The sequence below is a fragment of the Eretmochelys imbricata genome, chromosome 1 (assembly GCF_965152235.1).
Source record: "Eretmochelys imbricata isolate rEreImb1 chromosome 1, rEreImb1.hap1, whole genome shotgun sequence".
Classification (NCBI taxonomy): Eukaryota; Metazoa; Chordata; order Testudines; family Cheloniidae; genus Eretmochelys; species Eretmochelys imbricata.
Window position 1 is genome coordinate 352,772,048 of NC_135572.1, and position 25,611 is coordinate 352,797,658.

A 25,611-nucleotide genomic window follows, 5' to 3' on the forward strand; every position below is an offset into this window, starting at 1 on the left:
GGTCCTGAGCCATCTAGAACCTTATTTTTGAAGCTGGGCTTTAATGTGTATACTTCAGAGCATGGTGCTGTTGTGTATTAATTGACTCTATTAGGAGTTGTCTTTCTTTTGGTCCATCTGTATGTTTCAGGAGGTCTCTTCACTTCATCCAAAGGAGGATAGAAGGGAAAGAGGTGCAGCTGAAGCATTGTTGTAGGTTCTTAAAGACTCTATAACTTGAAAATAAATCCAAGGGCCTCTCTGCATTTTTAATTCAGTGATGTTAGTGAGAGTTCTGGCTAAGAAGGGGTTAGGCCCTAAATATTCATGGTTTATCACTGAAACCAGATAACTGGTGTAAATGCTGTGTGAGAAGTGGTGTTAATTGCTTACTGATTTTAAGGCACTTAAATGATCATCCATTTATGGCATACAAGAAAAATTGGGTTGTACTGACCTTATCCCAGGAATTTAGGAATGCGATAGAAAAGCAAGAAGTTCTTTGACAGTCTGCAAGAGATGGCTTGAGATTTTAAAACAAAGTGAATGGCAGGCAGTGCACTGTTTTTTCTTAGTGTTATAGTGTCATGATGTGTAATGTAGATGCTGAGCTGAAGTTTATCCTACTTACAATCCATTTTGACATTCTTTCAGACATTTTGTTAGATAAACTCCATCTCTTGCTAACAAATTTTGTGTCACCTGATGTGATCAGGGTCCCAGGGGGGCCACGCTGAGATTGCTCAATCAGGGCAAACTGCAAAGAATGGGGCAGACAATCCCCAAAACTGGAGGTTATTTCTAATATTTAGATTTACCAATCCAGCAACAAAACAGCTTTTACAATATCTTACTGATTACTCAGAAGCCAGAAATACAGTTCCCTTAAAGCAACCCAGCCTTGGGCTCCCACCCACACAGCCAAGTCAAATACTTGGAGGATTACTGAAAATCTTATTCATCATATAAAAAGTTCTACCAATCCCAAAGGGTTGGACACATTGCCCATCAACTTAATGAGTACTTCAGATCTTACCCAATTGACGTACAGCCAATTCTTATTAATGAAACTAAAATTTATTAAAAAAGAAAAGAGTGCGTGCGTATGGGTTAAAAGATCATTATGCCTGCAGATATGAATAAAGTTCTTAGGTCAGTTCATGGTAGAGATGGTGAGCTTCAGAGTTGCAAAAAGTTCTTTCAGAATTAGTTCCTTCGGTCATAGTTCAATGTCCAATATCAGGGAGACCCAGTCTGGAGCTGGGGACTTAGTCTTGCGACTCAAACTTCCCCTGGTGAAGCTTAAGCAGATCTGAGATAACAGGTCAGGGCCCAAGAGTTCTTTTCATAGATCCCCAGCAGCCTCTTGCCAGCAGGCATTCCTTGGGTACAGCATTGTGGCTTTGAAGTAGAAACACCTATTTCCTATGTATACACGGGTAACTAGTTGCATTCATCAGCATAAGGTAGTTATCCGTTAAGCAGTTCATAGACAGTTTACTACAAACTTCAAAGAGAAATATAGACAATGAAATTATTACACTCTAGTCTCATCTAAATGTTAATATTCCCCTTTGATCTCTGAATCAAGGATATAGTAACTGACAGGAACCATCTGTTTACATGGTTAACATCTAACAAGATATAAGTAAACACATACAATCTGTATTACCTCTAATTCTCTAACAGTACAGGTTCACATTTCAAACCTCTAGTCTATGGCTATGTTAGCTGTTTATAAGGAATAGTCCTAATTACCATCTATATACTTTTCTAATATGTCTTTAAAAATTGAATTTGGGTCATTTAGCCCGCTAGTTGCTTGACTCTTTCGGGTTTAATGTCACACCTGAGCTACTGGTTAACAGGGATCCTCCTGTATAGTCCGCTTTCATAAAATGGAGAAACAATAACTAGAAAAGAGGAGGAGGGAGAGATGCCACAAGAATGTAATAGGCAGACAAAAAATGTTTACAGAGGAACAAAATAGTAGCTATTTATTTACTTACACTAAACAATTGGCTTCCTGTTTCATGCCTAAATGCTGAATAAATGTTGGAAACAGCTGCAAGTAACTCTTTAGTCCTGGTGTTAAGATGAACATGTGTGGAATCCCATTAAGGCTACTCCAGTAAATAATGCACTAATAGCACAAAACTTGAATTAAGCCCCAGCACCTAGCTTCACTTCATTTCCCCTGTGGTTGCTCATTATTTAGGGTGATTATATGATTCGTCTGTGCTAGAGAGGAATAATAGGCTGGTTTTTAAAAAAATGTGTATTTGATTATTGCAAGTTGAAACTCATGTTAAAATGAGTGCGTTAGGGGAAGTGCTGACCATATGGCAGGCTCCAAGAGAAAGGGCATTAGACTGACCTCATCTTCAACCTGTTGCCTTGTAGGTGAAGGAAAATCTCCTGTCATGCAAGATGCTGCTGCACTGCAAACGGGATGAGCTGCGCAAGTTGTGGATAGAAGGAATTGAGCACAAACACGTCTTGAATTTGCTAGATGAGATTGAGAACATCAAGCAAGTGCCCCAGAAGCTGGAACAGTGCATGGCCAGCAAGCACTACCTCAATGCAACTGACATGCTGGTAAGATGGGATACCTAACATTGATAGTCATCTGTATATTAGAGTCAGCTAATGCAGCTCTCTAGGTAAATAGATCTTTCTCTGTGTGTCCACTGCTTGCTCTTCTCCTGCACTGTTGTTCTCTTTTACCCTGTTATGTCACTCAGTTTGTGCTTGATCTTCAGCTTGCCAACCTCTTTGACTTCTTTGCTGCCCTCAGCCTTTTCTGACGTGGACTCTGGGTCTCCAATAGCTCTTCCTCCCCTTGTCTCTTGTCCATGGTTTTTTGAAGCCTCCTTCTTCTTTGCACTTCATTGACTCCTTTCCTTTCTTCTGTCACTGTGCTCCTTGCCTCTTGCCGTACTGGGTTTCCTACTGCATTCATGGCCTTGGTTCTTATTCTCACTGATGACTTCCTCCACTGTAAGATCCTTCTCTTAGCTCCATCTATTTCCTTTCCCTTCCATCTCCTCTCTGACTGGCTCTAGTGCTATCACCCTGATCATCTCTCCTCTACCTTTCACTCTTATAGAATCATAGGACTGGAAGAGACCTCAAGAGGTCATCCAGTCCAGTCCCCTGCACTCCTAGCAGGACTAAGTATTATCTAGACCATCCTTGACAGGTGTTTGTCTAACCTGCTCTTAAAAATCTCCAATGATGGAGATTCTACAACCTCCCGAGGCAATTTATTCCAGTGCTTAACCACCCTGACAGCTAGGAAGTTTTTCCGAATGTCCAACCTAAACCTCCCTTGCTGCCATTTAAGCCCATTGCTTCTTGTTTTATCCTCAGAAGTTAACAAGAACAATTTTTCTCCCTCCTCCTAGCAACAACCTTTTATGTACTTGAAAACTGTTATCCTGTCCCCTCTGTCTTCTCTTCTCCAGACTAATTCTTCTTTCCAGACTAATCCTCTTCTTCTAACTGCCTTCCCAGTCATCTGCCTCCACCTCCTTCTCTGCTGAGAACTCGCCAGTTTTTTTTAGGAAAAAAAGAAAATTGACTCTTGCCAGCAAAAATTTTCCTCCTCCCTCTCCCTTTCTCCCTCTCATTTCCCTTTCTCCAACTGGCAGACCCCTGCTTTCTCATTCACCACGGAGGAGGAGAGGCTTCTTGCTTCACAAATCAAGTCTCTCTTTTACTGTTTCCCTCTAATTCCTTGATCTGTGCCCTTGCTCCCATTTCCTTCCACCTGCTCTCATTCTCTGCTCTTTCTCTAAGCCTCTTATTGAAGTGCTCTTTCTCCTTGGGCTCATTTCCATCTGCTTTACAAGCACACCTTTCATCCTCAGTCATGAGGAGGCCTCTCCTCACCTACACCCTCTTCTCCAATTTCTGTCCTATTTCTCTCCCTTCCTGTTTCCAAAAACTTCAGGCGTGGTGCCTAGACTTCATGACCAAATCTAGATTCCACCCCCTGCCAAAACTACCCTTTCTTTACCAATGACACTAGTAACCTTCTGCACGGGGTGGGAGTTTTCTCTATTTATGACAGGTTTCAGAGTAACAGCCGTGTTAGTCTGTATTCGCAAAAAGAAAAGGAGTACAACAGCCGTGTTAGTCTGTATTCGCAAAAAGAAAAGGAGGTGCCACAAGTACTCCTTTTCTTTTTGCAAATACAGACTAACACGGATGTTACTCTGAAACCTGTCATTATGCAAGGCACTGCATTTAGCCGTATGGAGTGGAAATCTATCAACTACTCAAATAAATTGGTTAGTCTCTAAGGTGCCACAAGTACTCCTTTTCTTTTTTCTCTGTTTATGTTCTTCTTGATTCCTCCACAGAATTATGTTTCTTGAAATCTCCTTCACCTCCCTCATCAACTCTTATCCTTCCTGTCTCTCAGGATCACAACCTTAGTGTTACCTTTGACTCTTCTCTTTCCCGCCTTTTAATCCATCACTTCTCAAATTCCTGTTGCTTCTTCCTCTTTAGTATTGCCTGTCCTTTCTTCATTTTTCCCCACTGCCAAAACTCACTCTTGATTTCATTTTTTCGGGTCCCTCTTCTCTATACTGTCCAAAACACGTCTCTCTAAAGTTGTCTTCCTTTCTCACTTCTCGTAAAATCTCTTTTCAGGCTTCCTGTTACTCTTGGCCTCAAACTTAAGCTCCTCATGTTGGCCTTTAATGACATACATAATCCTGCTTCCGTGTACAGCTCCATTTTGTTGTCCCCTTCCTTCCTTTCTGACTCATTACACTCCTTCCAATCGTTTCCTGGCTGTTTTTCTTCAACTCGTACTCTTGCCTTTCTTGCCTTCATGCCTCCTTTCATGCCACCCTCTACATCTTGTCTGCCAGTGGTCTTCTCTGTCCTCCCTCCTTAAAAAAGCTTTTCTTCCTGGAACCCTTTTTCAGCCTTGTTCTCCTCATCCTTCTTCCCCTTATTTCAGTGGTTCCCAAACTTTAACAGCCCGCGAACCCCTTTCACTAAATTGTGAAATCTCGTGAACCTCCTCCTAATAATTAATATTTCTAGGGATTTAAGTTTAGATTTCCTCTGCTCTCTGCACTCCGTGGGGCTTCTGCTGCTGGACCCCGTTGACTGCCCCAGTCCACTGAGCTTGGGCTGCAGGCCCCGCTGACCGCCAGGACTCGGGCTGCCAGCCCCAACTGCCCATCCCTGCTCTCCCTGGGGCTTGGGCTGCCGGCTCCCTCACTGATGGGGGCAGGGCTCAGGCTGCCAGCCCCAACTGCCCTGCCCCAATCTCCCTGGGGCTTGGGCTGTCTGCCCTGCAACCGGGTCCCACCTGCTGCCTCCAATGCCCGGGGTCCTCTGGCTGCCAGGAGTGAAATTTTTCTGGCGAACTCCCTGCAACGTTCTGCGAACCCCAGTTTGGGAACCACTGCCTTATTTGAACTATTGTCCTGTCTCTTGTCTACCTTATTGTAAGTTGTTTGGGGCAGGTCATGAATCTGTTTTGTAAAGCACTATGGAAATTTCTGGTACGATATAAAATATTAAGTCAAGCCTGTTCTAATTCTTGGAAGGCATTAATAGAGCCATGACAAGAAGAGCAGGGATGGCTAGGATTTACTTAGATTTTGAGGTATTTTTAGTCAAAGTCCTTGATGGAGGAAATATGTTACCTGGATTGAGAGGTATTCTCTTGTGTTTAAAAAAAAGCAAACAGGTTAAGAAGTGGAATAAACAGGCAATGTTCAGTGAAGAAAGAGTTAATGATTGATATCTTGTGGATTAGTATTAGGACAGTTTAAATTCATTACTGTTAACCTGTTGGTTTTTCCCATTTCTGTTACATTTGACCTAGTTAAACCTGTTAAAGAGCTAGTTTGTTGGTCTTTAAAGAATGGTTGCATGGAGGGCCATACCCTGACTTTGTGATAGTGGTGTTCTTCCAGAGAAGAATAGTCCCATTTCCAGCCTGTGCTGAGTTGTGATTTTATTGCTCTAGGAAATGAAAGAAAAATGTTCGTCTGCAAAGTGCTTTGCAAATATTGAGTAATCCTTTGACTCCTCAGTTAGTTTCATAGGTGAGAAAACAAAGGTACACGTAGCTGAGACTTGCACAAGGTCGTAAGGGAAGTGAGTGTTGGTGCCTGCTCTTTGCGCTCAGGCTGCTCGACAGTACCATGCTGGTTCTTCGGCAGGGTTATCTGTTGTGACTCATCATTGCAGGTGCATTGCTGTAAGGGGTTACCATTTAGCTTTTAAACCAGGCAACGCAGGGAAAGCTGCAATTAAAACTGTATTCATGTATTAATCCCTCCATCAGTACTTTCAATTCCCATTTCAATACAAGTGCAGCTATAGCATGTAAACACAATAACTTATCTGCATCCTGACTGTTTTAATAGACAAAAATTGGTGAGGGCTCATTGGCTTTTGCTATCTTCTTTTAATTCTTCCTGTTTGTCAATGTGATGTTATAATCATGTGCTGGCTGCAGGATAATACCTTTCTCTCATTATATGATCTGAATAGTGTATAAAATAATTATTAAACTGTCAGGAATGCAGAATGTTTATAGATGTGCTTGTCCTTTTGTTTCCCTCCTCAAGGTAAACAGCTGCTGTTGGTTTATAAAAAGCCTAAAGTGATCTGACAAGGCGCTTGTATCCCTTGCATTGAAATTGGAGAGCTGATTAATATTGTTGCCTGTAGCTTTGTGATATGTACAGTCTAAATTAGACCTTTGCAGCCTTTGTGTTGGGTTGATGCAAGCACATTAATGGCATAATTTCTGGTTGCTGCATCATATTTCTTCAGTCTGTTCTTTGTATTCCACTCACATTAATTGAAGTAATTTTGCCACTGAAGCGTATTTCAAACCCTGCATTTAAATTGAAATTTTAATTCCCTTATTGTTTGGAAAAGATGGCTGAAGATGGCTTGTTACAGGTTTCATTATCACTCAGAATCTCCAGCTGCTGGTTCTAATGTACAACGACTGATTAAATCTGGGAAGAATTATTAATATAAAAATGGCAGCTTTTTCCCAATAGTATGAGCAAGCTCATGTTTGTATGAAGTTAGATTTTTTTTTAAAAGTGGATTTTTTTATCCAACTGTTTACATCGGTCTAAAATTGCACAGATGAGCTTTAAACATCACTTATGCAACTTCTATGATATAGCATCCCCCAAAAATTCATTGTAGAATTGCAGTTAAGTACTGCAAGCTGAGCCAGAGAGGAGATTTGGGGGCTCTGTACTAATTGCTAGTCACATATTCCACAAGTAAAATAACTTGTTTGAAACCTCCTTCTGAGTGTGAAGATTTGAATAAGTTTGTTTGTTTGTTTTTTGTTTGTTTTTTTTTAAAGTGCTGAACGTTCACAGCTCCCACTGAAGTGCCATTTGAGGGCCTTAATTATTTTGGTCTCCTGTTTTTGTGCACATTTGTAGGAATTAATAGCTGTATAATTGGAGAAAGGATACATATATTAAGTATAAATAACCATTACTAGCAGCACCATTTACTCTTGGATAGTAATTGGGCTTATGTCCACTAGGATTGACATAATATGCACTTGAGGTGGTCTGATACTGCCTCCAGTAGAGGGCAGTGTGTCACATAGTATATTGTAGACTGATACCCAGGAGGGTGGGAGAAAACACTGGGACGAGCCAGGTATTAGGAGGAGTAGAAAGGCACTGGGACTTGAACAGTGAGCCTGGAGGGAAAGGCTGTGATACTAGCTGACAAGGTGACTGCAACAAGGAGCGAGGGTGACGGGGTGTGAACGTGAGAGAGACAGGACTGGGACAGGAACAGTCTGGAGAGAACAACACAGTAAAAGAGGCAGTGAGAGGCAAAAAGGCTTTGCTTACAAATTGCAATTCAAATCCTACTGAGGAAAATAGGAGCATAAATTATGGCAAATCAAGAGTAAAACTCAAGTCAGCCTATGGAACTCATTGCCAGGGGATGTTGCGAAGGCCAAAACTATAACAAGGTTCAAAAAAGATTGAGAAAAGTTCATTGAGGACAGGTCCATCAGTGGCTACTAGCCAAGATTCTCAGGGATGCAACCCCATGCTCTGGGTGTCCCTAAACCTCTGACTGCCAGAAGATAGGACTGGATGACAGGGGCTGGATTACTCAGCAGTTGCCCTGTTCTGTTCATTCCCTCTGAAGCACCTGGCATTGACCACTTTCAGAAAACAAGATAGATACTAGGCTACATGGACCATTAATTTGACCCAGTATGGCCATTCTTATGTTTGTTTGGGGGAAGCAGGTGCAGAAGTGTCTGACTAATAGAGCACATTCCCCTTTAGACCTTGGAAGAGAGCCCAAGATTCCTGAATTGACCATTCCTCTGCTGCCAGCAAATATCTGTGAAACAGAGTGGCAAAGTGTGCAGCTCATCCTCTTCTAATGCTGGTCCATATAGAGGATAACAGCCTACTATTGCTATCAGTTATTCTGTTAGCGCAAGTGGCCGAGGTCTGTGCGGTGGCTCTAAAGGTTCCAGCCCTGCTGATGTGGATGTCAATGTGATGCCACATGATGGAATTTGTTTTTTCAGTTTTTTTAAACTTAAGAAATTACATGCTAAGGAAGAAGAAACAGTATGTGTTCATGTCACTAAACACTGTATCAATGTTAAAGCCACAAGGGGACCAAATTAAGGATGCACGGGCAACCTTGAGTCTGGCATTTTGTAAGTTCTTAGTGCCTGACTTGGCAGCCTTATTATCCTTTTAACAGATTTTTTTGTGTTAAATATATATATAGGTAACTTTTATATTGAGGCAACTCATTTAATCCACAGGGATCCCAAAACACGTGATGAACTTACGCACACACACACTCCCCCCAGCACTAGAGCACAGCTACCGCTATGGTGGAATGTACCAGCTGTTTAACAAAGCACATTAATGTTACGTAATTAGGTTAATAGCAAGGATGGATTTCTTTTCACATCTTGCTTTACTGTGAATACTGTAAACCACACCAGCGTGCTCTCTGGGAGTTTGTTTTATTATTCTATCTCCTTGTATGGCTTCTATCACTAGTGTCTCAATGCCTCACGATCATAAATTAATTGATCTTTATAGCCCCTTAGGGAAAGTGGGGAAAACTATTTATCTCTGCTTTTCAGATGAGACAGAGAGAGGCTAAGTGACTTGCCCCAGGTCACAAAGAGAGTCTGCAGCAGAGTGGGGAACTGAACTCAGATCTTGTAGGTCTCTGTTGAGTACTTAAACCATGAGACCCTCTTTTCTTCTATCTATTCTGTGGAAGTTTTACCCGAGGAGATAATCTAATTTCCCACCCACAACTTTATCTTCCCATCGCATTGGGTCAGGGAGTTTGTCGACCTTCATAGCTTTTTGCTATGTTTTATCCTTCAAATATTAAGTGCTCCTGTTTAGGTTTCCTTGTGCCAGCGAGAGAAGTATGTAGCTCTCCCTTTCTGCATTCTCAGGTGAATAATAGCTTCCAAGATTTCCCTTGAGAGTTAGACCTATTTCTTGAAGCCAGGTCGCATTGTTGCCAACTTGCTAAAAGGGGCCACAGCAATGGTTCCCTCAACCCACCGAGCAATATTGTTAACCTATCCAACTATACTCTCAGCCCAGCAGAAGCAGCTGTCCTATCTCGGGGCCTCTCCTTCTGCCCCTCCACCCCCACAAACATCATACAGTTCTGTGGTGACCTAGAATCCTATTTTCGACGTCTCCAACTCAAGGAATATTTCCAACATACCTCTGAACAACATACTAATCCACAGAGGCCTCCCTACCAACATTACAAAAAGAAGGATTCTAGGTGGACTCCTCCTGAAGGTCGAAACAGCAGACTGGACTTCTACATAGAGTGCTTCCGCCGACGTGCCTGGGTTGAAATTGTGGAAAAGCAGCATCACTTGCCCCATAACCTCAGCCATGCGGAACACAATGCCATCCACAGCCTCAGAAACAACTCTGACATCATAATCAAAAGGCTGACAAAGGAGGTGCTGTTGTCATCATGAATAGATCGGAATATGAACAAGAGGCTGCTCGGCAGCTCTCCAACACCACTTTCTACAAGCCATTACCCTCTGATCCCACTGAGAGTTACCGAAAGCAACTACAGCATTTGCTCAAGAAACTTCCTGAAAAAGCACAAGATGAAATTCGCACAGACACACCGCTGGCACCCCAACCTGGGATATTCTATCTACTACCCAAGATCCATAAACCTGGAACTCCTGGGCGCCCCATCATCTCAGGCATTGGCACCCTGACAGCAGGATTGTCTGGCTATGTAGACTCCCTCCTCAGGCCCTACGCTACCAGCACTCCCAGCTACCTTCGAGACACCACTGACTTCCTGAGGAAACTACAGTCCATCGGTGATCTTCCTGATAACACCATCCTGGCCACTATGGATATAGAAGCCCTCTACACCAACATTCCACACAAAGATGGACTACAAGCCGTCAAGAACACTGTCCCCGATAATGTCACGGCTAACCTGGTGGCTGAACTTTGTGACTTTGTCCTTACCCATAACTATTTTACATTTGGGGACAATGTATACCTTCAGATCAGCGGCACTGCTATGAGTACCCGCATGGCCCCACAGTATGCCAACATTTTTATGGCTGATTTAGAGCAACGCTTCCTCAGCTCTCGTCCCCTAACGCCCCTACTCTACTTGCACTATATTGATGACATCTTCATCATCTGGACCCATGGAAAAGAAGCCCTTGAGGAATTCCACCATGATTTCAACAATTTCCATCCCACCATCAACCTCAGCCTGGTCCAGTCCACACAAGAGATCCACTTCCTGGACACTACAGTGCTAATAAACGATGGTCACATAAACACCACCCTATACCGGAAACCTAATGACCGCTATTCCTACCTACATGCCTCCAGCTTTCACCCTGACCACACCACACGATCCATCGTCTACAGCCAAGCTCTGTGATACAACCGCATTTGCTCCAACCCCTCATACAGAGACAAACACCTACAAGATCTCTATCAAGCGTTCTTACAACTACAGTACCCACCTGCGGAAGTGAAGAAACAGATTGATAGAGCCAGAAGAGTTCCCAGAAGTCACCTACTACAGGACAGGCCTAACAAAGAAAATAACAGAACGCCACTAGCCGTCACCTTCAGCCCCCAACTAAAACCCCTCCAACGCATTATTAAGGATCTACAACCTATCCTGAAGGATGACCCAGCACTCTCACAAATCTTGGGAGACAGGCCAGTCCTTGCCTACAGACAGCCCCCCAACCTGAAGCAAATACTCACCAACAACCACGTACCACACAACAGCACCACTAACCCAGGAACCTATCCTTGCAACAAAGCCCGTTGCCAACTGTGCCCACATATCTATTCAGGGGACACCATCACAGGGCCTAATAACATCAGCCACACTATCAGAGGCTCGTTCACCTGCACATCCACCAATGTGATATATGCCATCATGTGCCAGCAATGCCCCTCTGCCATGTACATTGGTCAAACTGGACAGTCTCTAGGTAAAAGAATAAATGGACACAAATCAGATGTCAAGAATTATAACATTCATAAATCAGTTGGAGAACACTTCAATCTCTCTGGTCACGCAATTACAGACATGAAGGTCTCTATCTTACAACAAAAAAACTTCAAATCCAGACTCCAGCGAGAAACTGCTGAATTGGAATTCATTTGCAAATTGGATACTATTAATTTAGGCTTAAATAGAGACTGGGAGTGGCTAAGTCATTATGCAAGGTAGCCTATTTCCCCTTGTTTTTTCCTTCCTCCCGCCCCCCCCCGACGTTCTGGTTAAACTTGGATTTATGCTGGTAATGGCCCACCTTGATTATCATACACATTGTAAGGAGAGTGGTCAGTTTGGATGAGATATTGCCAGCAGGAGAGTGAGTTTGTGTGTGTGGTTTTTGGAAAGGGGGGGGTGGGTGAGAAAACCTGGATTTGTGCTGGAAATGGCCCACCTTGATTGTCATACACATTGTAAGGAGAGTGATAACTTTAGATAAGCTATTACCAGCAGGAGAGTGGGGTGGGAGGAGCTATTGTTTCGTGGTCTCTGTGTATATAATATCTTCTGCAGTTTCCACAGTATGCATCCGATGAAGTGAGCTGTAGCTCACAAAAGCTTATGCTCAAATAAATTGGTTAGTCTCTAAGGTGCCACAAGTACTCCTTTTCTTTTTGCGAATACAGACTAACACGGCTGTTACTCTGAAACTTCAGTTTAGTTTCTAGAATTGAGCTTGTGAAGATTACTGCTCGTTATTGCATTCGATTAAAAGCATTCAGCCTCAGATCATTCATTCAGAATAGAAGCCTAGTTTGCGGTAAACTTAGGTCATTTTCGATTGTGCCGATGCATGTTGAGTTCACTGTCTGCCTCGGTATTGCGTGATCTCTGAATCCTAGCTCTCTAGAATCTGTCCGATCTTCTTGCGTAATTTATTATTTATTTATTGAGCATGTCACTTTGCTTAGTGCTCTGCAACACAACTGCTGCCCTAAGGAGCTTACAAGCTAAACTAGACAAAGCAGCTCCGATACCCAGAAAACTGCACAATGCAGATTCTTTGTTTTGTTGTTATAGATTGCATCCCAGCACTGAGGCTTTGAGGCCAAAGTAAATTTTTGAAGTGGGACTTGTCTGATGAGAACGTGGTCAGTTCCTCGGAAGTGGGAGCCTTGTTTATAGACACATGAAAAAAAGTGAAGAGATGAGTGTAAAGTCAATGAAATAATCAGTCATGACACAGGCTTGGGATGGAGGAATAGGAGGAGTAGGAAGGAGGGATATAGAGGGGAGAAGGGAGGAATGAAGGGTTGCAGAAGCTTGTATGTGAGTTCAAGTTCCTCATCCTTGACATGGAAGGTGATGGAGAGACAGTCAAGGGTTTTAAATAATTGAGATTTTTTCTGGGGAGAAGAGGAGAAAATTGTTCTGCTATTTTTCCACTCCCAGGGTGGAGGTGCACTACTTGGTTGCCATTTAGCCATCTCCTACCTTTCCCTGTATCTCACATTAGTAGCATACGCTGGCACTGATGGTGGGAAGTAGAAGTCTTATCGGGAGGGATGAGCTGGAGTACCGATGAGAAGCGCAGTCAGGAAAGTAACAAATACTTTCCTCATGGATTGCATTTTCTAAATGGACATCCAACTTAATTCTTAATTACTGAGGGACAATCTCTTTTGCTTTTCACAGCCAAATCTCTGTACAACTTTTCATGAGTGATGTACCCAAGTATTCAGATTCTAATATCTAAACTGTATTGTTAAATCTATTCACCTAAATTTGGGTTATTGCTGATAATGTATTCTATATATCATATGACTTTTAAAAAACTAACTTTGTATTTGTGGATAATCTAAGCACTATACCCAGATGTATAGACACTCTTTTTCCCAACCAGTGTATTACAGTAACTCCCCACTTAACGTCCTCTCGATTAACGTTGTTTCGATCTTACGTTCCTGCTCCATTACAGAACATGCTCGTTTAAAGTTGTGCAACACTCCGCTATAACATCGTTTGGCTGCTTGCTTTATCCATGGCTGGCAGCCCCCCATCAGCTCCCTTACCCTGCTCCCCCAAGCGCTTCCGACCCGCTGGTGGACCCCTCGAATTAGCGCCTTCCCCCTGCTCCCCACGCAAACAGCTGGTTTGCGGCGTGCAGGAGGAACGGGGGAGGAGCAAGGACGCGGCGTGCAGGCTCCCCCTTCCCTCCCCTGTCTCCTGCCTGTGGCAATCGGCTGGTTTGCGGTGTTCAGGAGGGAGGGGAAGCCTGCGCGCTGTGTCCTCACTCCTTCCCCCTGCCTCCTGAACGTCGCCAACCACCTGATTGCTGTGGGCAGGAGGCGGGGACGGAGGGGGGAGGAGTGAGGATGTGGCATGCGGAGTAAAGGGGGAGGAGGGAGAGAAGAGGCGGGTTAAGGATGGGGGCTTGGGGGAAGGGGTGGACTGGGCAAGCCAAGGGTTGAGCCCCCCCCGTCCCCAGCAAAGTCAGTGCCTGTGCTTGAAGAACAGCAAGAGTAGCAGGGGGACAATCCACCCTCTTCCACTCTCTGACTCCACCACCTCAACCGAGCTTCATACTCGGCACTGATGACTGTAGTATTAAATTGTTTCTTTAAATTTGTTTAAAACTTATACCTGTATTAAATTGCTTGTTTAAAATGTATATAATGTCTTTTGTCTGGCAAAAAAAAAGTTCCCTGGAATCTAACCACCCCTATTTACATTAATTCTTATGGGGAAACTGGATTCGCTTAACATCGTTTCGCTTAAAGTCGCATTTTTCAGGAACATAACTACAACGTTAAGTGAGGAGTTACTGTATATAATTTTTTTTAACATTAGCTTTAATAAGATTTTTAAATCTGTTCCAACACAATGTTGGATATCTGTAATCCTAGATGGAAATTGAAGCAAGTATGTTGCATCTTCCTGCTAGTACGTGGTTGCTCAGGGTAATCGTAAACTGTCAATCTAGAAATCCTTTGTAGTAAACAAACATTTGTTGGTATTAATATCGTACATAATTAAAATTTGAAAAAAATTCAACTATTTGTTACTATTTATATGCTTTGTTCACTATCTGCATTTCTCTCATCTCGGGCAATGAAAATCGGAAAGGGCAGTTTTTCATTGGTTTCATCAGTTTTGCTTTCTGCATTTTCCTGCTGCAGTGTTTTGCTTTCAAACACTTCAGCAGAATTTGTTTGTTTAAAACAAATGTTTTCAATGGAGTTTAAAAAAATAGTCTGGTCCTAGCTCTTATAGAGGCATATTTTTACAAAATTTAGACCTTGGGCTATATTTAAACACTGTCTCCTTTAAATAACTCAAACAATAGAACTTCCAACATTTTTCTCCGGAGGCTGTTCCATGGTCTAACATATCTCACCATTGGGAAGTTACCTTGATTCAATAGCCAGAATTCTGTTTAAAAAAGGAAAATGTGAAATTTACATTCCAGTGGATTTTATCTCCTTTCGGTGGACACATTGATGTAAGCATTAAGACAAACAAACAAACAAAATACCTTTTGACTCTGTTAAAACAACTCATTCATGATCATTTTACTCATTGGCATAACTGATAATTTTTGTCATTGGTGATACCAGTAGGATTTGAGTGGGGAGAGAAAGGAAACAGGTCCTTTATTTATTTTTATTATAGGTAATGTTTGGTGAGAGCATGTTCTAGTGATTAGCATATGAGTATGAGAGTAATGAGTTCTTATTCTTATTTATTATGTTGTATTACCATCGTTTCTAGGAGCTCTAGTGATGGAATTAGAACCTCACTGGGCCAGGTGCTGTAAAAACACAGAACAAAAAGACAGTCCCCTCCCCAAGGAGCTTATCATTGAAGTATACTTCTAGCCCTGGCTCTGCTGCTGGTTTACCAGGCAAGCCACTTAAAATGCTGTGCCTCAGTTACCCTATATATTAAATGGGTATATTACTCTAAGATATTATTTGTATTATTTGTTTACCTCAAAGGGGCATGATAAGACTTCACTTACTACGTTTGGGAGGGTGCTTTAAGTTCCTTATAAAAGGCATTTGTTCTAAGTAGTAAGTGTTAGAACTGAGCTGGAAAGAAGTTCTGTTTTTGTATTTTTTCTCAAATTCAATTTTCTGATCTTGTTTCAGTTTTTTTTAATTTGCTATGATAGATTTAAAGATAGTTGAAAGTAGAAATTCATAAGTGGAGTGTTTCTTTCCCTTTGTAACATCTTATCATTTCTTCCCTTAATGTACTATTGATAACTTCCTCTCATTCCTTTTATCCTGTGAAATCCATTATCTGAGGGAGTCTGTTGCATTAAACTGTTAGTGCCTAATATTGCCTCATTTGCATTGACACATGCTTGACCTCAGCCCCTCCACTCTCTTAGTTAATGCACCAATAGGCACTGATATCTCTCTGGAGTATTATCATTTGGCTGTTAGCTCAACTAATAACAACCATTCTTTTAAGCTGATGAAGGTTTATTAAATAAAAAACATACAGTAATGAAGGTGGAATGGAGGTAGCTAGCATCCTGTTTTTACTGGTGAGAGTCTGCTGAGTCTATACGATAGTTACTGGATTTTCCATGGAAGTGGGGGCACCAGTACAGTTGTGATCAATTGTTTGGTTTAGAAACAAGCATTTCTGGACATTTAATTTGATCTCCACTGATTACAATGTAGACACAGTAATAAAAATAATAACCAGCCTTGTCTGTCTAATGATATATCACCTCTTGGATGTGCCATCCAAACAGCAAATAGCGTTGTAGTTTACATTTCCATGCTTTCACACGTGGGATTTGTACCGTAGCTTAGAGATCTTTAAGCTAGAAACTTCAGTTGAATAAGGAAAAATGTAGTGATGGCTTGCCTTTCAATTGATTAAAAAAAAAAAAAAAAAAAGGTAAACTTCTAGCCAGCACTATCCATTATATAATTGAATAAAAATCCTTTATTTTGCCAGTAGAATCTTTGGTAGTTTTTTATTAAGCTGACTTATCAAGGCTGTTTTGTAACATTATTAACCACTTTAATTTCTCTTATAATGCAGCTGTAGTAATGTTTTTGCAGTAATCACTGCTTCTTCAGTTATTTCTCTTTAATTCTGAATCTCACAATCATAGTTTTTTCCCTAGTAAATAATGGAACACTATTAAGAGAGAGAAATCACTCAAGATCTCCAGGATAGTGGAAAAACATAAAGCATACGTCTTTCTAGACAAACTTGATTGCATATTAAAAATAGAACTGCAGAGTTAGTGGATGAAGGGAAAGGAGATACACTGTTATCTGGTTTACCATAGTACATAGGAGCCGCAGTCATGGGCCAGGAACCCATTGTGCTATGCGCTGTACAAACACAGAACAAAAAGACAGTCCCTGTCCCAAAGAGCTTATTGTCTAAGTAACGGAGAGGTAGATTGGGGAATACAAGGAAACAATATTAGTCAACGTGATAAGCCATGGTCCCAGCAAACCAGCAGCCTAACTGTTGTCACGTCTTTTGGAGGCATCATGGCACTTGAGGGTTTTAGGGAGGGATTTGAAGGAGGATAAAGTGTTAGTTTTGTGTATGTTTATAGGGTGCTCCTCCCAAGCGTGAGGGGCAGTATGGAAAAAAGCACCAAGGTGCTTGTTTGAAAACGTGGAAAGTGGGTGATAGAGGCTGGCGTTATTGGCCCATTGGAGGTGAGAGTCAGCATTTCAATACTGAATGAGAGATGATAGGTAGGATAGGCCATGAAGAGCCTTGGAAGTGAAGACAAGCAGCTTGTGTTTGATGCAGTAGAGAAGAGGGACCCAAGTATAATATATTTGGATTTTAGTAAAACATTTAGTACAACTGGGATGAATTTGGCCTAGTGTGACTCCACTGAAATCAATCCAGTTACCAGTGGATAAACTTGGCACAATGTTGCATGTAATCTTGTTCTCAAAAAGGCTTGGATAGAAACACTGTCACATAGAATGCAATGGTTTTGCCAAACTGCCCATAAACAAAGGCTTATGTAAAATGTTCCCATTTGGGGAGGAAGCTGTGGTTACCTCTAGAGATTGGTGTTAATTCTTGTCTTACAGAATGTCTTCATTTACTATAAATGGCAGGTTAGTGAAATTTGGAAGCAATACTAAATTGAAAGAAGTTGAAAATGCCATTGACAACAGAGAAACAGGACGAAGAAGGAGCTACAGAGATTAGAAACACAGACTGAAAATATCAGGGAATCAACTTGAAACACTGCAAGCTGATAGACATGGGCGAAAATTGTTCTTTGTAATACAATAATAACACGAGGTCCCACGTGTGATCGGTGCCCCGTTGTGTAGTTACTGTACAGACAGGTCGGAGACCATCTCTGCTCCGAAGATCGTACAATCTACAAAGCACACTCAAACTCTGTTTAGTGACAGTTAAGGTTGAATCAAGACCTAAGTTCCTGCTAAGCTGCATGGCCGTGCAGCAGCCTATTATGCGCTGCGCAGATCATTGTGGCTGCGGCAGGGACAGATGCCTCCCCACCATCCCTGGACCTGCCGTGGCAGAGGGAGGCATCCCTCCCCAGCCTCTCCCGTCCTGCACTGTACCGTGTTTATAGTGACACCAAGCCCATGCTCAGCAGGGGCCCTGCCAGCCTGGCATGACAGCTTGTCCACTTCACTTGTCCTGCGGCCAAGTAGCCGCAGCGCTGGCTCCTTTTCTCTCCGACCCCCCCCCCCCCGCTTCTAGGTCCACCAGCCCAGGGCTTCTCCCTCCTCCGCCCAATCACTCCTCTCAGCCGGCCGGCTAAGAGTTCCTTTCTCCGCCTCCATCACCGGTAGGCAGCAGCCGCTGGCTGCCTGCCAGTGATGGTGGGGGGTGGTGCGTGGAAAGGAGCCCACAGCCACTGCCTCTCCTCTGGGCTGATGGTGAGAGATGGTCTGCTGCTTCGGGTTCCCCCAGGGAGCCCGAAGCTGCGGACCGTCACTGGTGGCCCAGACTGCGGCTGGGGGAGAGACGATCTGCCCTGTCCCGGGGGAGAGGCAACCCAGCCCTGGCCAGGGAGAGGTGCCTGTCCCGCGTCCCCAGCCATAGAGTTGCCGCAGCGGGACGAGGCGCCCCTCCACCACAGCCCAGGTGCTGTTGTGGGGAGTCCTCTCTCCCGACTGTAGCCCCGGGGCAGCCTGCACTCCAAATCCCTCATCCCCAGCTGGAGCCCTCACCCCCAGCTGGAGCCCTCACTCCGCTGCACCGCACCCTCTGCCCCAGTCCTGAGCTCCCTCCTACACTCCAAACCCCTCGGCCCCACCCCCACCACATGAATTTTGTGATGTGCACCAATATGGAGGTGATGTGTCAAACAACAAAATTCATTCCGCATACGTGTGCGAAAATTAGAGGGAATGCTAATCAGGACACAGCCCATGAAATGTAAACCAGAAAAGCACGGGAATAACAAATTAAGGGAAAAGTCTTACAGTCCTTGCTACTTTCACAGTGCTTGCAACAGTGTTGGCAGCACACTCCATAAGGCTTTCGTGTCCACCTCCAACAGTCTCTGAAAAGCCTTATGGATCCCCCCTTCCTGAAACTGGTACTCCAGTGCAAAACATTAACATTACATTGAGACACACTTGTATCAATAGGTTGGTACATCTGACTGTCACACGTTCCCTACATTTGGGAAGTTATTCTTCATTAATGTTGTGGAGGTTGCCATTAAGATTTTGTGCTAGAGTACAAGTGAAGAGGGAGGTAATAGTTCTACAGAGCAGGAACGCAGTGGTTTCTCTCTCTGTCTCTGGGAATCAGCCTCTTGATTCTTTCAGTCCCAGTCACTTCATGACAGAAAGTCATTGTTGAATAGGAAGAAGTTCAGTAGGAACTAAAATGATCTGGGGCGGCTGGTAGGATTGCAGAAAGATTTGAACGAGCTAAATTTGTCTAGCTGGGGAAAGAGACAGCTTCTGAGGGACACAGACCTTAACATGTTTGTAAAATTAAGGTGGAAAAGCAGTTAGAGTAGGACGTGGGAGGTGCCCATACTAGTGCTAACAGGCAAATGCAAAAGGGAAAATTTAAGTTGAATATTAAGCAAAATAACCTGCTGGCGAGATCTTAGTAGTCTCCCAAGGGAAGTGGCATTAGCACCATCATTTGGGACATTTTAAAACTAGAAGTATTATAACAACAAACACAGTCCTGCATTAGTAGGGAGATTGACTGTGTGATCTGCTAGTTCTCTTTGATCTCTAACTTCTCTGATGTTATGGAACTGGTTGGCCCGTTAACCAAAGAGTTGACTCACCCCTTAATTCTCAGGAGGTAAACAATGGAGTGTAATGGCCTTTTTAGATGACTCCTTAAAAACTGAGCTGCCCACCGTCCTCATTTTTCTTAACCACTGTGCACCTTCCTTCCCACTTTTGTGTGTGGGTGATTGGTCATTGCTTGTTTCTGCAGGGGTGGCTGCATTTCAGTGCTGCTGTCTGAATATAAAGCTCTCTGGAAGCCTTTGATAAAAGGTGCCGTATAAATTCAAAGTATTATTTACTCATTGATTTGCAAGCATGTTCGTAATATATCTGCCTTGTTTCCCTTTTCCATCAAACTTCTGTTCTAACATTGTCTGCTTGAATCAGGATGAAGGTATTTCTCCCTTCTCCTGCATGCCTGAGCATTGCCTCCTGTCGTAGGTTAATGTTCCAGTTACTATTAGTCTTTAGTCTTGATTCATTTCTTATCCTTTTTGTTTGTGTGTGGCAATTCCTATTAGTTTTTCTCTCAGCATGATTTTAGCCATTTCTGAAATATTCTCTTAGGTAAGATCTTCATTAGCACTGAATCTTTTATAACTTTTCATTTCTGCTCTTAACTTGTTAATGTTACAGGGTCAGTTTTGAACCGTTGGAAAAATTTCTTTTGAGACCAGCATGCAATACATTTCTGGTTTTTCTCACCCCACCAGAATTGACCCACCGATGGGCTGTGTGCGGGGTGTCTGCTGATTTTCACCTCATAGGATAAGAAATAGGATACAAAACCCAGCAGGAGTGAGTGAGGGAGAAAGATGCTTGTTTCCTCTTGCTTTTACTGTTACCCTGTTCTGTGTCTGTCCCAACCCTGAGCAGCACCAAATTTCTCCTCTCTCTTGCTTCACAACCTCCCACAGTGTTCCTTTCTGAGGTAAAATCTATTCCATTTCAGAGCTGATCATAGAATCATAGACTATCAGGGTTGGAAGGGACCTCAGGAGGTCATCTAGTCCAACGCTCTGTTCAAAGCAGGACCAATCCCCAATTAAATCATCCCAGCCAGGGCTTTGTCAAGCCTGACCTTAAAAACTTCTAAGGAAGGAGATTCTACCACCTCCCTAGGTAACGCATTCCAGTGTTTCACCACGCTCCTAGTGAAAAAGTTTTTCCTAATATCCAACCTAAACCTCCCCCACTGCAACTTGAGACCATTACTCCTTGTCCTGTCCTCTTCGCTGTGATCGCTGATCGCTGTGGGGATAGATGAAGCAGCAGCCAGGCACACATCAGTGAATTTTACTAACCTCAACCTCCCTCTCCTCAGCCCATCCTCCACTCAGCATCATGCCATGTCTCTAATCCCGCAATTCTTTTTCCGTGAATTTTACTCGCAACATGTCATTTTTGGGTCCCCCCACCAGATAGGAAAAGCTTGAGAATCACTTATCTGATATGGGGCTACTCACACACTTAAAGTTATTGCATATGCTTATGTGCTTTGTTGAATCAGGGTCCTAATCATTAAGCTGTTCTCCACATTTTCCCTTTTTTGTCTGATCACTAAATTCTCAGTAGTAAGAGACTATCTGTGCTCATCCACCTTTTCTTGCTGACAGTGGCAAACATTATAGGTCAGACCCCCCACTGTTGTAAGTCAGGTCTAAATTGATTTCAGTGGAGCTGTGCCAATTTGAATCTGGCCACACACGTTTAAACCATCTCTTAGTCATTTTACTTTCCTGTCTCCCACAAAATTGAATTTCTTGTTTGTTTGTTTTTTAAATCAATTCTCTCCCTTTTAAATGTCAGCATTGTCTTTATTCATACAACTGGGCAGTTAAAACCTTCTAGGTTGCTGATATTTATTTGCCATGTTGTCCAGAAAGTTCAGCTGTCTTTTTCCTTTGTCATGTATTGTGTGTGGCTTGTTTTTTTTTTCTCTTGTGAGCTATCACATTTTTATGCTTTCCATTATCTTTCCAATACCCCTTTCCTCCATATTTTTTCATCCAGCAATTGCTTTTTGTGTTCATGTACCAAGGGGCCTCTGAACTGTGAATAGACTTGTCCCAAATATAAACTCAGTGTTCATTCCCTACTCCCATTCTTACCATCCATTATTTGTATTTCTTCTTGCCGAAAGAAGCATCTAAGGAACAGTCCCCAAGCCCAAATTCTTATAAATCTCTAGGAACTGTGACCTCTCTGTTCATCCATCATGTAAGATGGAAAACTAATATTTTGTTCCTTATAACAGTGGTATTCAAACTTTTTAGGCTGTGTACCCTTTTCCAAATAATATAGTCTACTGTTTGCCAGAAGCTGGGAATGGCCGACAGGGAATGGCTCACTTGGTGATTACCTGTTCTGTTCATTCCCTCTGGGACACCTGGCATTGGCCACTGTTGAAAGACAGAATACTTGGCTAGATGGACCTTTGGTCTGACCTAGTATGGTTGTTCTTATGTTCTACTGCGTACTCCCATCTGAGATAGGCAGAGGTGATGCGTTGCGGAGGGGAGGGGGGGGAGAGAGTAGCACGCAGAGTCATGTGCCCCCCCCCGCCTCTCCCAGATTTCTGCCTTCCATTTAGAAACAGCTTCTAGAGTGGGGGACGTGGAGGAACATTTGTGGGGGCAAAGTGGTGATGCCAGGCAGCTTGGGCCAGCTCCATATGGCGGAGCTTGGGGAGGGAGTGCCACCTTCACCCCCTGACTCACCTCAGCGGGCCATGGAGCTTGTCTGGGTGGAGGGGGTGCAACCAAAAATTTTAACTCAAATGGGAAGCTCGGCTCAAAGTTTGAATTTTTCTGCCATTACAGGGCATACCCCAGTTTGAAAACCACTGCTTTATAACATTTCTCCTCCCCAACTCTCATCTCTTAACTCTGTTCCCAAGTGTGAAATTTTCTGAGAAATATGTTTTCTTAAGAGAGCATTAAAGGTAGATTTAGAGCTGGTTAGAAAACTTAGATTGAAATGAAATTTTGGAGAAAAAAAAATTGGTCACATGACATGTTTTCCAGCCATATTGCTAGCGCTCCCATTTCCTTTGATAAAGAGCAGTATGTAGGGACTAAGTATTAATAGTATCCTTAATGCGGGATTTGAGTCACTGTGGTGATAAGGAGGAGGTTAGAAAAAACAAAGCTTGAGGGGAGGGGAATCTAATGTCTGTTCTTTACTGACACTAGAGCTGGAAGAAAGTAAGTCCTGTCATCTTACAGACCAGCTGTGCTGCTCCTAAATGGAAACAATCCCATGATATCCCGCGCTCATGGCTTCCCCTCTCCTGAATAGAGCGCTGAATTCCTTGGATCATTCATGGGATAAATTTAGTACTCCACAAAAGCACACTATTTTCGCCATTGGCAACATGAATGCAGAATTTTGAATAAAGTATTTTATAGTGTACTCGGACAGAAGATTTGATAAGTCTTTCAAAATGCTTTTATAATATTCTGGTTGCTTTTGTAATGCCAACATTTACTCAGTAACCTCAATTGTATCCTCTTCTAAGTGTATGGGTATACGGTGGTGGTGTGTCTCAGAGACTATTTTTTGTAAATATTGATGGCTATTGGTTTTTATTGCTATTTCATAAAGCACCTATCTGAAAGAATACCAAAGTCCTTTATCTACATAATACAGACACATTCCTTCACCCTCCTCTGAAAACCAGATACCTAAGAGGTGGGACATGGCAACACACAGAAAAGCTACACCAACATTTTAAGAGAAGAAGTGAAGAATAACGACCAATTCTGAAACTGCAGAGGCAATTTAGATCTGTACACTTTGAGTTTGAACTTGATCACTGAACTCGCTAGGAATAATGCCTCCCCTCTGCCCCCATTTTCCTTGAAGGATGTTTCTGGCCAAGACGTCAGTTTTATGTTTCCTCTGAAAGAAGACTGTAAGACATTCCTGTTCCTGAATTTGAAAAAATCCAAAACTCTCTCACATTTAACACTTGAAACTTTAGAACAAAAATTGAAGTGCTATTTAGATTGTAAATACGTTGGGGGCGGAGATAGGAACATAACGGTGGCCATGCTGGCTCAGACCAATGGTCCATCTAGCCCAGTATCTTGTCTTCTGACAGTGACTAATTCCAGGTGCTTCAGAGGGAACGAACAGAACAGGCAATCATCGAGTGATCCAGCTTCTGTTGTCCGGTCCCAGCTTCTGGTAGTCAAAGGTTTAGGAACACCTAGAGCATGGGGTTGCATCCCTGACCATCTTGGCTAATAGCAATTTCATGGAGGACATGTCCATAAATGATCTAATTCTTTTTCTAACCCAGTTATACTTTTGGCTTTCACAGCCTTGCATGGCAAAAAGTTCTACAGGTTGATTGTGCATTATGTGAAGAAGTACTTCCTTTTGTTTGTTTTAAACCTGCTGCCTATTAATTACATTGGGTGACTCCTAGTTCTTGTGTTATGTGAAGAGGTAAATAATACTTCCTTATTCACTTTCTCCACACCTTTTGTGATTTTATAGGTCTTTATCATATCTCCCCTTAGTCTTCTCTTTTCCAAGCTGAAAGTCCCATTCTTTTTAATCTCTCCTTATATGGAAGCTGTTCCATACCATTAACCATTTTTGTTGCTCTTTTCTGTACTTTTTCCAATTCTAATCTATCTTTTTTGAGAAGGCATGATTAGAACTGCACACAGTATTCAAAGTGTGGGCATACCATGGATTTATATAGTGGCATTAGGGTATTTTCTGTCTTATTATCTATCCCTTTCCTGTACATTTAGCAGATGTTTTGAGAGAACTATCCACAATGACTCCAAGATCTCTTTCTGCAGTGGTAATAGCTAATTCAGATTGCATCATTTTGTATGTATAGTTGGGATTATGTTTTCTAATGTGCATTACTTTACATTTGTCAAAATCTGCCATTTTGTTGCCCAGTCACCCAGTTTTGAGAGACCCCTTTGTAACTCTTCTCAGTCTGGACTTTGGACTTCACTATCTTGAGTAATTTTGTATCATCTTCAAATTTTGCCCCTTCACTGTTTACTCCTTTTTCGAGATCATTTATGAATCATCTGGTCCTAGTACAGATCCTTGGGGAACCCCACTATTTGCCTCTCTCCATTCTGAAAACTGATAATTTATTCCTACTCTTCGTTTCCCATCTTTTAACCAGCTACTGATCCATGAGAGAACCATCATTCTTATCCCATGACTCCTTGGTTTGCTTAAGAGCCTTTGGTGAGGGATCTTGTCAAAGGCTTTCTGATAGTCCAAATACACTACATCCACTGGATCGTGCTTGTCCACATGTTTGTTGACCCCCCCCCCACACCCAAGGAATTCTAAAAGATTGGTGAGCCCTGATTTCCCTTTACAAAAGCTGTGTTGACTCTTTTCTAACAAAGTGTGTTCATATGTGTGTCTGATAATTCTGAAAGATAGTCTCTTTGTTCTCTGTTTATACAGCACATAGCACAGGGTGGGGTCCTGGTTCGTGTCTAGGACTCCTAGGTGCTACTGCAATGCAAATAAATAATACTTGTTTCAGGCTAGCACAATGCCAGCATCACAAATTAAAGTATACTACCGATTATCTGAATAGACTGAGGGACATTTATCAAAACTCCCAATTAGTCAAATAAAATTATTGAAAGGGCAGGAGCCATTCAGCAGCAAGGTGGCCTCCCCTGTGGCCGGGGGTGGCTCCTCCTCCTCGCTGTCCCTGTGCTCTGCCCTGTACACTCACTCCCATGACAGTGGGGCTACAGAGGGCTCCTTGTATTGCCATAGTGCTGGTGACACCCAATCCAGGCAGGTGCTGAGTGCAGAGCAGAGACCC

The 25,611-nt window shown here is 42.7% G+C and overlaps 1 protein-coding gene across 8 annotated transcripts in view; it reads left to right on the plus strand.

The window, feature by feature from the left end:
* The window catches only part of EXOC4 (exocyst complex component 4), a 595,663-nt gene that overhangs the window by 36,017 nt on the left and 534,035 nt on the right, over window positions 1-25,611 (plus strand). For all 8 annotated transcript variants that reach the window (XM_077837141.1, XM_077837147.1, XM_077837165.1 and 5 more), the window contains exon 3: window positions 2,383-2,577. In XM_077837141.1, coding sequence (XP_077693267.1) covers window positions 2,383-2,577 — 195 coding nt within the window. The remainder of the gene's footprint in view (window positions 1-2,382; window positions 2,578-25,611) is intronic.